General features: G+C 39.8%; 1 protein-coding gene and 1 pseudogene across 2 annotated transcripts; both read right to left on the bottom strand.

Annotated features, from left to right (window-relative positions):
- Positions 1-633: 633 nt before the first annotated feature.
- On the bottom strand, positions 634-7,012 carry LOC108702248 (annotated as a pseudogene).
- Positions 7,013-7,940: 928 nt separating this feature from the next.
- cxcr1.S (C-X-C motif chemokine receptor 1 S homeolog) lies at positions 7,941-15,373 on the bottom strand. 2 transcript variants are annotated; one of them, XM_041577696.1, is made up of 2 exons: positions 15,249-15,373; positions 7,941-9,843 (listed from the first exon to the last, which is right to left on the bottom strand). In XM_041577696.1, exon 2 carries the CDS (start codon positions 9,820-9,822, stop codon positions 8,761-8,763), a length of 1,062 nt encoding a protein of 353 aa, XP_041433630.1. In that variant the 5' UTR covers positions 9,823-9,843; positions 15,249-15,373; the 3' UTR covers positions 7,941-8,760.

Raw genomic sequence — 15,373 nt, forward strand, 5'->3', positions numbered from 1 at the left:
AAAATGACCAGTAGGTGGTGTTGTTGTAAATTCATTATACTAGCAGTGTAAAAACTGCTGATAGCTAAAAATTACATAAAATAAGGGAACAAATATCTTCCATAAAATTGACTCTTAAGCACCCTTAGCTCTTCAAACCAGGCATCCGAGGATTAATTATCAATGTAATAGTAAACTGTTTTAAAACGGTAAACTCTAAAGTTACTTAGAATAACATGTACTTAAATTTTACACTGAAGATCCCCTTTAAGTTTTCCCTTTAAGCTCAATGCTAATAAGCTTTCAGCTGGTGCCCCCACACATTACTTATGCTACATTCATATGCTTCAGCTCTTTTTCAGCAATGGAATTTTTTATAGGAATGAAGTGAATATAAAGTAAGTACATGCTGAAATGAAGAAAGTACATTGTAATAAGAAGTAAGAACATGAACTTCATATTTCTACTAAAGTTTTTACACACAAAGAACAAGTCATAACAGCTTGGCATTAATACATTTTTTTTGTAAAACACAGCAAATCTATCTTAGCTATTTACCCATGTGAAGAAGGGAATAGATAGACAAGGAGAGGCTGAGGGGTGGTATGAATATTTAGGTAGAAGGCTGAGGAAATGAGAGCAAGGAGTGGAGAGAAAGTGTACTGGGATGAAGATCAGGGAACAAGCAGATAGGAAGTAAAGTGGGAATGGAAGTCTAGGATGGAGCTGAGAGGAATTACTAGGCTGTAATATGCCTTAATACAGTCTTTCTATGCACCTTAGTGTAGGGATGATGACAACGATGGCAGGTTGGTTAGAGTGTGGTGGATGTGTCTCCAGAAGTGGAGCCAAAGGAAAAGGTAGACCCACGAGCATAACGGGCCAGAAAAGATTTGCTAACAATGCCCTTGCTGGCCAACATTCTTAGGAATCTTTTGCACAACTTTTGTCCAATAAATGCATACAGAATGTGGTCGATGCAGCTGTGCATGTAGCCAAAAATGTCAGTAGTTGAAAGGGCAGCATCTAAATGTTCTTGCATCTTACATGTCTCATTGATAAATTGGGTCCTCATCAGGGAGTCTACAATAACAGTGAGGTTGTAGGGTAACCAGCAGACCAGGAAGGCCAAAACATAAACAGCAATGGTATGAAGAAGCCTACCAAGTCTCTCCCTATCCTCAAGATGATCATCCAGTCTTCTGTATTTTCATTCCCAATACTATTATGGCAGACATATGCATCTCGACGACTTTGAACACAGTCCGAAATAACAGAGCTGGAAGTGATACAGAGATAGAAGTCAAGGTGCTTTGCGCACAACCACACTCGGCTGCGCGCAGTTGCATCCTCTGTTGCGCACGTGCATCCTTGGTTACGCACGCGCGTCCCCGGTTGCGCACTGCTGCGGCGAGGCCCGAAGTGGCTGGCCTGGCCCGCCGGGCACTGATATTAACATTTCATATAGGTGTAACCTGTAGCCATTTAGTCTAATTGCAACTCCCAGCACCTACCAACAGATAAAAGAAGCAAATAAGTCTTTACCTGATGGAGTAGTATAACCAAATAAACAGGCAGCATGAAAATGTATAAAGACAGTGTCTGTGAAACCTGTGTATATACATGTCTCCACCCACAATTCATCCACTGAAGACTCCAATTCCCATCATTCTTTGAATTTGCCAGACCTGGAAAGAAGAGGAATAACAGAGGTGTGCAAGGTGTTGTGGGAAATTGAGTCTTGGACAGTAGATTCCTGATACTTTGTATATACACCAAATTGTGGGTAAAGATTGCTAATTATATGTTAAAGGGGTTGTTCACCTTTAAATGAACTGTTAGTATGATGTAGAGAGGGATATTCTGAGTGCAATTGTTTTTTATTATTTGTGGTTTTTGAGTTATTTCGCTTTTTATTCAGCAGCTCTCCAGTTTGCAATCTCAGCCATCTGGTTGCTAGGGTCCGAGTTACTCTAACAATTGTGCACTGATTTGAATAAGAGACTGGAATATGAATATGAGAGGGCCTGAAAAGAAAGAGAAGTAATAAAAAGTAGCAATAACAATACATGTGTAGCTTTTCAGAGCTTTTGTTTTTAGATGGGGTCATCTAAAGCTGGAAAGAGTCAGAAGAATAAGGCAAATCATTAAAAAAAAACTATAGAATATAAATAATGAAGACCAATTGAAAAGTTGCTTAAAATTGGCCATTTTATAACATAACTAAAAGTTAACTTCAAGGTGAACCACCCCTTTAAATTGGCTTTTCAGGCAATGGCATCTACAGCTGCTGGTGTACATTAACTTATATAATACATAGGTGATACATTTATATATATATACAGGTATAGGATTCCTTATCCCGAAACCCAATATCCAGAAAGCTCCGAATTACGGAATGGCTGTCTCCCATAGACTCCATTTTATCCAAATAATCCAAATTTTTAAAAATGGTTTCCTTTTTCTCTGTAATAATAAAACAGTAGCTTGTACTTGATCACAACTAAGATATAATTAATCCTTATTGGAAGTAAAACCAGCCTATTGGGTTTATTTAATGTTTAAATGAATTTCTAGTAGACTTACGGCATGAAGACCCAAATTACGGAAAGTTCCGTTATCCGGAAAACCCCAGGTCCTGAGCATTCTGGATAACAGGTCCCATACCTGTATAACATTTATAACAAATGTTTAAAATGTCCGTGTTTACCTTTTGGACACTTTGGGGCACATTTACTAAGGGTCGAATTTCGAAGTGAAAAAACTTCGACATTTGACCATCGAATTGCAGTAGTACGATATTTGATATTTTGATCGAATATGGCCATATGCAATCGAAGTAAAATCGTTCGATCGAACGATTATATCCTTCGATTCAAACGATTTTCCAAAAAAAAACTTTGACTTCTAAAAACGTAACCAAATGTTGGCTATAGTTCTAGGAGGTCCCCTATAGGCTAACATAGCAATTCGGCAGGTTTAAGGTGGCGACGTGTCGAAGTTTTTTAAAGAGGCAGTACTTCGATTTTCTAATGGTGAATATTCAAAGTATTTTCAGTTCGAATTGAAGTTGAAGTCGAATTTGGCCTATTCGATGGTCGAAGTACCCAAAAATTACCTTGAAATTCAAAGTTTTTGAATTCAAAATTCACTTTGACCCTTAGTAAATGTGCCCCTTTATGTCTTGTCACCCTCAAGGGGGTTTTAGGGCTCAACACTAATCCATTCTATGCCCTATCTTCCCTGTAGGTGTGCAGTATAAAGAGTTAATATTTGATTTGTTTGTTAAAGGGATGTAGCGAATTGAAGTCATTCATTTCCCAACACATATTACAAGATGCATCCTTTATTCTTTGCAACTGTGATTTCAGATATCTTATAATTTTACTGGAAGTGTGCGTGCATATGTTATTGTTATCACAGCTACTTCTTAAGTCTGTTTGTGCCCAAATACTTTAACCCTTTCCCTGCCAGACGTTTTGTCCTAAATGCGCTATTGCGCTCACTGCACTAGCAGAGCCAAATTTCCGTATTCAAAACAGAAATTCGGTTCTTAAAGGGATACTGTCATGGGAAAAAATGTTTTTTTCAAAATTAATTAGTTAATAGTGCTGCTCCAGCAGGATTCTGCACTGAAATCCATTTCTCAAAAGAGCAAACAGATTTTTTTATATTCAATTTTGAAATCTCACATGGGGCTAGACATATTGTCAATTTCCCAGCTGCCCTAAGTCATGTGACTTGTGCTCTGATAAACTTCAATCCTTCTTTACTGCTCTACTGCAAGTTGGAGTGATATCACCCCCCTCCCTCTTCCCCCCCCCAGCAGCCAAACAAAAGAACAATGGGAAGGTAACCAGATAGCAGCTCCCTAACACAAGATAACAGCTGCCTGGTAGATCTAAGAACAACACTCAATAGTAAAAACCCATGTCCCACTGAGACACATTCAGTTACATTGAGAAGGAAAAACAGCAGCCTGCCAGAAAGCATTTCTCTCCTAAAGTGCAGGCACAAGTCACATGACCAGGGGCAGCTGGGAAATTGACAAAATGTCTAGCCCCATGTCAGATTTCAAAATTGAATATAAAAATATCTGTTTGCTCTTTTCAGAAATGGATTTCAGTACAGAATTCTGCTGGAGTAGCACTATTAACTGATTCATTTTGAAAAAAAAAATTTTCCCATGACAGTATCCCTTTAAAGTTACCAGAGGCAGCTTTTTGCCGCCCCTGGTAACTGGTCACTCCGTCCCGCAGAGGTGGAGCGGCACTGAGTGGGCCCATTGGTACAGAGCAGGTGGTTCCTCTGGCACCTAGTGCAAATATGCAAGTAGAAGGTTTAGGGCCCACCACTGCCGGGGCCCACTGGGTTATTTCCCAGTGCCCCGCAGGCCAGTCCGACCCTGAGCATGTGGCATACAATGTAGACACCCTATTTGAGCTATCAGTTCTGTAATTCCAGATACTGCAAAATCAACACATCTGCATAGATTTGGGGGGGGCAAAGGTAGAAAAAAGTAAGTTCACTCCAGTAAACCATATATTTTCAGAAAGTTCACATTCCCCCAATTCCAAATTGGGTATGCATGTCTTTCTACTCCAAAGCACCAAGCCGCAAACCTTTCCTAAATTTGGCAATTTTGGTGATATTTCCAAAAAGCACCTCAAACTTTCCACCCTGCAGCATTGTATTTCCCACATACTTTTAGGTATCAAGACAAATCACCCCAAATATGAAAGCCTGGGGTCCTCTGAAATGCAATGCCAGGGCCTATTTTAATTCTCAGTCCGGAGCTGCGTAAGATCCCCCATACTGTAAAAAGACATCCAGAAAACCCATATATTTTTGAAAAGCACATATTCTGGCTGATCAAACTAAGTAAAATATATTGTTCTATAACAAAGCACCAAACAGCAAAACTATACTAATGATACATAAAGAACAATAATGCTGGGATAAAATTGCAATAAAACCACAAAAATTGTGTAAATCAATGAAATAACAAAATAACCAGTTACGTGCTTGGCAGTTAAAGTCCTTGCCTGCCAGAACGTACGGGGTACGTGCTTGGCAGGCAAAGGGTTAATATATCTTCTACAATCTTTCAATGCACCTCAGTCTAAGATTATATCTGTAATCATACACACTACAGAATTATTGTATTTGTTATATTGAAGTTAACGTCCCAGCTCAGAGATTCACCAGTGTTGGTCCTAGTTATCACTAGAAGCGTAAGGATCATAGGAAATCATAAGAATATATCATAGAAGCCGAAGCTGGACTTTTGACGTCTGGTAAAGCTTGATTGTAAAGCGGATAGTACAGGCCAGGATTTGTGGCAAGGCCACATAGGCCAGGGCCTAGGGCGGCGCAATTTCAGGGCCGGTATCAGTAACTAGCACTGGAGACTCACGCCCGTCTCCAGTGCTGTTCCCAAGTGTTAAGATGTGCGCATACACGCGCGCACACTGAAGGGGAAGAGGACATCACCTGGAAGGGGAGGGACATCGCTGGACAGGGGGAAGCGGAAGTGGAGGCGACAGTGCTGGACAGGGGGAAGCGAAGAGGACAGTTCCAGAGTGTTAAGCTATGCGCATTCGCACGCACAGAAAGCGAAAGGCCCTGGAAGGCAAGGGGACATCGCTGGACAGGGGGAAACCGGAAGTGGAGGTAACAGTGCTGGACAGAGGAAGTGAAGGGGACGGCACCGGCAGGGGAGCGGGGGCGATGAGTAGAGCCGGCCTAGGGGCGGCAAGTTTGTAAATCCGGGTCTGGGATAGTATCAGCTCTAGAGCTAATAATACAGTCTTAGAATAACTACTGAATGCAGTTCTTCCCTGTCAAATTTAGGGTTTTAGTCAATATTAAGTTTTATGTGGCCAGAAGCAGCCATGCAAAAACAAATTAAATATTTACAATGATGGCAGGTTGGTTAGAGTGTGGTGGATGTGTCTCCAGAAGTGGAGCCAAAAGAAAAGGTAGACCCACGAGCATAACGGGCCATAAAAGCTTTGCTAACAATGCCCTTGCTGGCCAAGATTCTTAGGAAACTGTTCCGGAACTTTTGTCCAATAAATGCATACAGAATGGGGTTGATGCTTATGGCTGCTCTTGGTTAGGTAGAGGGTTTTATTTTAACAGTAAATCCATAGCAGAAGAGCATAATCAGCAATGGTATGAAGAAGCCTACCAAGTGTCTCCCTATCCTCAAGATGATCATCCAGTCTTCTGTATTTTCATTCCCAATACTATCATGGCAGACATATGCATCTCGAGGATTCTACTTGAACACAGTCCGAGTTGGAAGTGAAACAGCGAAGGAAGTCAAGGTGCTTTGCGCACTACCACACTCGGTTGCGCGCGGTTACGCACGTGCGTATTTGGTTGCGCATGGTTACGCACGCGCGTACTTGGCTGCGCACTGCTGCGGCTGTGCCCGACGTGTCTGGCCTTGCCCGGCATTATTAACTTTTCATATAAGTTTAACCTGTACACAGTGGAACCTGTAGCCATATTGTCTGTAAATTGTAACTCCCAGCACCAGATAAAGGAAGCAAAAAAGTCTTTACTTGACAGAGTAGAATAACCAAATAAACAAGCAACATGAAAATGTAAATCAACCGGATGGCACTATGTAGAGACAGTTAGTAAAAAGTTGTACTTGTCTTTTTTTCAATGTAATTTACCGTGTTTGTCAAACCTGTGTATATACATGTCTCCACCCACAATTCATCCACTGAAGACTCCAATTCCCATCATTCTTTGAATTTGCCAGACCTGGAAAGAAGCGGAATAACAGAGGATGCAAGGTGTTGTGGGAAATTGAGTCTTGGACAGTAGACTCCTGATACTTTGTATATACACCAAATTGTGGGTAGAGATTGCTAATTATATGTTCAATTGGCTATCCAGGCAATGGCATCTACAGCTACTGGTGTACATTAATTAACCCATATTATACATAGGTAATACATTTATATATATAACATTTATAACATGTTTAATATGTCCGTGTTTACCTTTTGGACATTTTATGTCATTTCACCCTCAAGGTGTTTTTAGGGCTGCCGCTCAACACTAATCCATTCTGTGCCCTATCTTCCCTATAGGTGTGCAGTATAAAGAGTTAATATTTGATTTGTTTGTTAAAGGGATGTAGTGAATTGAAGTCATCCATTTCCCAACACATATTGCAAGATGCATCCTTTATTCTTTGCAACTGTGATTTCAGATATCTTGTAATTTTACTGGACAAGTATGAGTGTGCGTGCATATGTTGTTGTTATCACAGCTAATTCTTAAGTCTGTTTGTGCCCCAATTCAAAGGGCTAAACACATTCAGTTCAATAGAGTATTAATGTGAGTGGCAGTCAACAGCAGTGCTGATTACTAACACACCCATCTATATCTAAAATCCCCATTGTATATTAACCATGCGGAATTAACTGTGCAGACAATGCTGGAACAATTTGTTACCAGTTACATTTCATGATAGTAATGATGAGTATCAGTCTAACCATTGGTTGGCTTTTTTTTAATCAACAATGGACTATATCTAGACTCTGACTTTAATTTCAGCCATATAAATCTGTTCCTATTAAACTTTGGTCAGCCAAAATGACCAGTAGGTGGTGTTGTTGTAAATTCATTATACTAGCAGTGTAAAAACGGCTGATAGCTAAAAATTACATGAAATAAGGGAACAAATATCTTCCATAAAATTGACTCTTAAGCACCCCTAGCTCTTCAAACCAGGCATCGGAGGATTAATTATCAATGTAATAGTAAACTGTTTAAAACGGTATACTCTAAAGTTACTTAGAATAACATGTACTTTAATTTTACACTGAAGATCCCCTTTAAGTTTTCCCTTTAAGCTCAATGCTAATAATCTTTCAGCTTGTGCCCCCACACATTACTTATGCTACATTCATATGCTTCAGCTCTTTTTCAGCAGGTCAGGAATATCCAATTTTATTCAGCAACGGAATTTTTTACAGGAATGAAGTGTATAGTAAGTACATGCTGAAATGAAGAAAGTACATTGTAATAAGAAGTAAGAACATGAACTTCATATTTCTACTAAAGTTTTTACACACAAAGAACAAGTCATAACAGCTTGGCATTAATAATTTTTTTTGTAAAACACAGCAAATCTATCTTAGCTATTTACCCATGTGAAGAGGGGAATAGATAGACAAGGAGAGGCTGAGGGGTGGTATGAATATTTAGGTAAAAGGCTGAGGAAATGAGAGGAAGGGGTGGAGAGAAAGTGTACTGGGACGGTGATCAGGGAACAAGCGGATAGGAAGTAAAGTGAGAATGGAGGTCTAGGATGGAGCTGAGAGAAGGTACTAGGCTATAATATTCCTTAATATGTATTCTACAGTCTTTCTATGCACCCCAGTGTAATGATTAAATCTGTAATCATACAAGCCTAAAGGAGAACACATTCTAGAATTATTGTATTTGTTATATTGAAATTACTGTCCCAGCTCAGCGATTCACCAGTGTTGATCCAAGTTATCACTAGAAGCATAAGGGTCATGGGAAATTATCAGAATAGAGTATATCTTAGAAGCTGAAGCTGGACTTTTGAAGTCTGGTAAAGCTTGATTGTAAAGTGGTTAGTATCAGCTCTAGAGTTAAAAATACAGTCTTAAAATAACTACTGAATGCAGTTCTTCCAATTCAAGGTTTTTAGTTAATATTAAGTTTTATGTTGCCAGAAGCAGCTATGCAAAAACAAATCAAATATATACAATGATGGCAGGTTGGTTAGAGTGTGTTGGATGTGTTTCCAGAAGTGGAGCCAAAGGAAAAGGTAGACCCACGAGCATAACGGGCCAGAAAAGATTTGTTAACAATGCCCTTGCTGGCCAATATTCTTAGGAAACTGTTCCAGAACTTTTGTCCAATAAATGCATACAGAATGGGGTTGATGCAGCTGTGCGTGTAGCCAAAAATTTCAGTAGTTGAGAGGGCAGCATCTAAATGTTCTCGCTTCTCACAGGTCTCATTGATAAATCGGGTCCTCATCAGGGAGTCTACAATAACAGTGAGGTTGTAGGGTAACCAGCAGATCAGGAAGGCCAAAACAACTGCAAAGATAACTTTCATGGCTCTGTGCTTTTGGCTGCTCTTGGTTTGATAGAGGGTTTTAATAGTAAATCCATAGCAGAAGAGCATAATCAGCAATGGTATGAAGAAGCCTACCAAGTGTCTCCCTATCCTCAAGATGATCATCCAGTCTTCTGTATTTTCATTCCCAATACTATCATGGCAGACATATGCATCTCGAGGACTCTTGAACACAGTCCGAAACAACAGAGTTGGAAGTGATACGACGAGGGAAAAAATCCATATACCCAGACAAATGAACTTGACCCAGTGTCGCTTTTGTGTAACGGCTTCAGTGGCATGGACAATGGCGAGGTATCGGTCAACACTAATGCAGGCCAGAAGAAGGATACCACTGTAGAAATTGACTTCCTGTAATACTGACACAGCTTTACACATAAAGATTCCAAACACCCACTGGCTGGCTTTATATGCTGCCCAAAAGGGCAAGGTAGTGGCAAACAGGAGGTCCGCAATGGCCAGATGAAGAAGGTAAACATCAGTAGATGATCTTTTCAGCTTGTTGTTGTAGATGACCAGAACCACAAGGCTGTTGCCAACCACATTGAGAAAGAACACAAGAGCATAGACCACAACCACAAAATATTTGTTGATAACCCATGTGCTTTTACATGGGGCAGAAATAACAGTTGGAAATCCTGTAGGAATGTCACTGAAGTCAATGTCATTAAAGAAGGATCCATCAAAATTAAAGGACATGCTTGTTTCTTGGTTTGCAACCTAAGAAAAATGAAAATGGAAGAAGATGATTAATACTAAAACTGGAAGGTGGAATGTTCTCGCCACACTTCCAACAGCAGACCAGCAGAAGAAACCCACAACCAAGAGACCAGTCCCAGTGCTGCAAAGGGAAGGCCGCAAACTGTTGGCAAAATTTATTGCTGCGGAAACCCTAAAGGAAAATGAAGGTGATGTATGTGCAGACAAGATAAAGCATTGTATTTATTGTGGGTTCCAGTTATAGAGATTTTGCTAGAATCTAAAGCAGCAGGAGGGGGACAGTGTGTTGGGCTCTGATAAAATCATTAACAACATTAAAGATAAGGAAATCCTGTGGAAACTGGAGCTGATTGGCCCCTTAATGAGAGAATAACTAAAAATACTCCCCTTGCTAGTGGGAAATTCAGGGGCAGGGCATAAAGAAAATGGTCCAGTTAAGTGCTGGAGGAGTTGGAACATGGCATAAGTGTGACTATGAATATTATCAAACCCTGGGAAGAGGGGAGAGAAGTGAGATACCAGACTGTTGGATGGTAATGATCTTGAATTAGTCACTGAGGTACCGGAGTACAAAAATTGTTTTTTATACATTTATACATAAACCACATGTTGCCAGTACTAGCACTGCTGAGAGTGTGAGTGAAGAATGTGTGGCAAATGACAGAGATGAAGGAGTAAGTGGAAGGTGTCAGTGGTGGGGGGAAGGGCTACTGAGTGAGTGCAGGCTGGTGGGTGAGTACATGGTGAATGGGGAAATGCAGCAATGCAGCCCAATAATGGGAAACAGCAGTCTGGTCAGAGCAGGGACGCCATCAGGGGGGCACAGGGGGTATGAGTGTACCGGATCTGAAGAGGGCCTGGCTGTGCTGCACTTTTTGAAATAGCTGGGCCCCCCTTGACAGCGCCAAAGCCGTGCCGCCTCCCCTGAAGTCCCGAAAAGCCAAGTGCTGAAGCTACAAAAAGACCCGAAGTCCTGAAGCCACGAGTTCAGTTCTACTGAACACCAATGTGTGTTTTTTTTATTTTTTTAAAAATGTTTAAAAACAATGCCACCAATGTTTAAAAACATTCTCTGGGGCCCCAATTTTTTTTAACTTGTAAGGGGGGCCCTGTCGCCAATGTTTAAAAAAAAACGAAAAACTTTTATGGGGACTCCTGGCGCCATTGTTTTTTTTAAAAAGATTTAAAGGGGGCTCTGCCCATCAATAGCTTTTTATAACTTTTTAACTTTTTATAACTATTGCTGATGTCTGTGTGGTCTTTTAACTGTGGTGTGGAGTGGGCGGGATCTGTGGTTTTGCTTGGGGTCTGGGGGACAGGGCCCAGGGGGCCCCAAAAATATTGTTGTACGGGGCCCCATGATTTCTATGGCGGCCCTGGGTCAGAGTCTAGGGAAAAAGATTTTCAAAAGACAGAATGTTGTGAGGATCAGATGAGGAAAAAGAAAAGATCCCAGGGGCAAGATTTATTTGCCGAAATCTAATCAGTCAATGGGATTCACCCCAGATGATGGGTCAGATTCAACTCTGTAAGAAAAATGTATCTCATGAGATTGAATTTGAGAAGAAAAAACTTTTCTCGAAATTCAGTTCCAATTTTTCCCATAGACTATAGGGTTTTCACACGATAAACCACGAGATACGTTTTTCTGAATTGCATCTCAAATATAAACCTTTTTCTCACTGAATTAAATCTGCCCTGTTTTTTTTTCATTTTTATGAAAGTCTGTGTTGTGGCAAAAATAACGCAATCACGGTCATTAACGTTCCAAAAGGTGTTTCCTAATGTTTTTTTGCTCAAACAAAACATATTATATTCCCCCTTTAAAAAGTTTAAACGTTTTAAAAAGAAAATGTTAATTAGGGATGTAGCGAACTATTCTGCTGCAAACTAGTTCGCGCGAACTTCGACCGTTCGCGTCCGCCGAATGTTCGCGAACGTTTGGGAACGTTCGCATTTTGAGTTCGCGTTCGATTCGAATACAAGTCGTTCGACCATTCGAATTCCTTCGACCGCTAAAAAACGAACGATTTCCATTCGTTCGAACGATTGTAAGCATTCGATCGAATGAAAAGCATTCAATCGAATGGCTTCGATCGTTCGATTCGAATGAAAATCCTTCGATCGAACGATTAAAATCCTTCGATCGTTCGAATCGAACGATTTTAGCGGGTGTTCGAAGTTCGCGAACTGTCCGCGAACGTTCGCATTTTTTGCCGGTGTTCGCGAACGGCAGTTCGCTACATCCCTAGTGTTAATGTGAAACCGCTCCTTATTTTGGGTATTTTGTCAGCATTTACAATCACTGGGGAAAGCAGAAGGAATGGTAATTGTTACTGTATAGGGAATGTTAATTTTGGCTTTTCATGATATGATAGAAAATAATAAATGTCTTTGGATTAATTTACTGTGCTTTTGTAATTGCTTTTAATGACGTTTGTACATGCATTTAGTGGGTTCAATTGACTTTCTTTTTATGGTTGTTTTTATCTGGAATTTGTATTAATTCAATAAAATATTCCCTCCCATATGTATAAATACAAACATACAGAAGGAAGGAATGTTTTGGTCACACAATAACCTATACCCTCATACTGTAGTGTCTAAGGGAAACAATATGGCAATGGCCACTTGTAATTATAAGTAGAAATATACAGTATATATTATAAGATATATTCTTTGCCGTGCTTATTGGAATAAAATTGAATGTTTATAAAACATTGCTCATGTCTACATTTTGGGAAAGGAATATCCTCTTCTGCCACTTCCCCTTCTATGTACTCATTAATTGACCTCAATATATTACCACAGTTCTGAGAGGAAACTTAAAATGTGATCTGGAAGGGAAATTTTATGCTCTTTCGCCATATGTGTCTATAATATTCAGTAAGGCCTATGGGCACGTGCAAGTATTTTATGTGCATGAGTTGGTGCTGCCATACTACCTTCTTTAGTCAGAAATACCATTGAAAAATATCTGCTTGCCTACAGAAAAATATATGTAAAAACTCCATAAAAGTCATTAACTATCTTTGTTACTGTGAAGCTGTCTCAGTGTTTCTGTATTCTCAGTTTTGCAATAATGAAGCAAAAAAACAACCTCCCACCCCAGTGCAAAGAGTACAAAATCTGAAATAGAGTCCTGTCTTTATTGCCGACAAACCCATATGTCTTAATCATTTCCACCCCATTCACATAGAGTTCAACCCATCAGTCAGGTTGTAACATGACATTATTATTTATATAAATAAGCTGGCGTGTTTAAATGGGGTCAGCCATTCAAAGGAGAAATGCTCAGGTAACACAGCAGATAGTAGATAAAGTCTGTAAAAGATAATGGTGTTATCTGTTATCCACTATTTATCCTGTGCCATATAACCTTTTTTTAATTTCTGCCATTGCTACACAGCAGGTTGTTTATATGAACTATATTAGTGTTTCTGATGCAAACAGATCAATTTTACCAGAGCAGGGCAAAACTACATGATATCTTTCAATTTTTGGTGTTACTGTTCCTGTAAGTGGTTCTGCAGAGAAAAGACAACAAACAGGATAAAGCCACATGTCAGTTATTGCCCCACGCAGGACCTGAGGTTGCACAAGCCACGTCCTGCCATCCATGTTGTAACAATGTTGCAAAACACTGTAGGTTCTGTTTCCATGAATATGTTTGTGTTATTGGTGTCTGTATGGGATCATGTTTGTCCATATTTGCATGTTAAAATAGAGACTGCATACTGAAAACTGATTGGTCAGGACTCTACCCCATTACATTACCTGATGCTTCTCTATGTGTCACAAATTGGACTGTGGGCCGGGCCACATATGCATCTACGTGTTACTGCAGTGCACAGGTCAGCTCATGTTCAGCTAATCACTACATGAGTATTAACAGACAGTTTATTTCCATTATATATGTATATTTACACAGAGCTATTACAATACAATGTATGTATTCCTCTGTGCTAAGCAAATTCAGCATATTCCCTCCCATATGTATAAATACAAACATACAGAAGGAAGGAATGTTTTGGTCACACAATAACCTATACCCTCATACTGTAGTGTCTAAGGGAAACAATATGGCAATGGCCACTTGTAATTATAAGTAGAAATATACAGTATATATTATAAGATATATTCTTTGCCGTGCTTATTGGAATAAAATTGAATGTTTATAAAACATTGCTCATGTCTACATTTTGGGAAAGGAATATCCTCTTCTGCCACTTCCCCTTCTATGTACTCATTAAGTTTGTTCATAGCCTGTATAGATAAATACCATAAAAGTATAGCAGTATAGGTATTCCCCTGTAATAATCACAATTCAGCATGAACACCCTCTAAGTTTGCTCATAGCCTGCACAGAGAGATACCATAAGACTACAACAGCATAGATATTCCTCTGTACTAAACACAGTTCAGCAGGAACAGCACAATAAGTATACTCATCGCCTGTACAGAGAGATACCATAAAACTATGGCAGCATAGGTATCCCCCTATACCAGGGGTCCCCAACCTTTTTTACCAGTGAGCCACATTCAAAAATAAAAAGAGTTGAGGAGCAACACAGGCATGCAAAAACTTCCTGGGGTGCCAAATATTGGCTATTTGGTAGCCCCTATGTGGACTGGCAGCCTACAGGAGGCTCTGTTTGGCAGTACACCTGGTTTTAATGCACCAAAACTTGCCTCCAAGCCTGGAAGTCAAAAATAAGCTCCTGTTTTGAGGTCACTGGGAGCAACATCCAAGGGTTTGGTGAGTAACATGTTGCTCGCGAGCTACTGGTTGGGGATCACTGCCCTATACTAAACACAATTCAGCAGGAAGACACTGTTCTTTGCATTTGAATGACAATTCCGGTAGCATGGCTCAGAAGTCTAAAGACTTGTGGTTTCCCTGTAGAGCTACAAATTATGTGGCTTGTCTTCCAGTTGGATCCCGAAGCTTTGGATGGGGACCCAGTAAGGGTAAGATATGAAGAGTGACATTTTATTCCCATTGATATCTGTGAAACCCAAACCTGATGGATAGTTATAGTGATATTTGGGATGAACACTTACTTGCTGCCATAGATAATCTTGAAACTATGGCTGCATTTTTGATATTTTCCTATATCTGTAATATTGCTGTGGACTAAAAGGACCTGAAAATTGTTTGGCTCACAAAAGGCACCCTGAACCCCCAAAATGCCAAAAACCCATACTGTAGTGCTTATTACAGAACCAAAACCTAAAAATCCTCTAATTGTATAACAACAAATCAAATTTGTTAAAACTGCAGGACAGAACAATTGTAAAATTATATATTTCTTAACTATCTCTTAACTATATATTATATACTATCATTAATATTCTGTATGTTATATTTCCTTAAATAATAGGAGATAATGCAGTGCACTTACCTGCCACAGATCTGCTACTGTTCCTTCTTCTCATGTTCTGGGTCAGCCCATTTACTGCCAGAAAGAGGAACTCTGCCTTTCACAATCTGAAACAAGAGCTGATTTCTTCTGGTGGAAGTAAGGGA

Source organism: Xenopus laevis, chromosome 9_10S (genome assembly GCF_017654675.1).
Source record: "Xenopus laevis strain J_2021 chromosome 9_10S, Xenopus_laevis_v10.1, whole genome shotgun sequence".
Lineage (NCBI taxonomy): Eukaryota > Metazoa > Chordata > Amphibia > Anura > Pipidae > Xenopus > Xenopus laevis.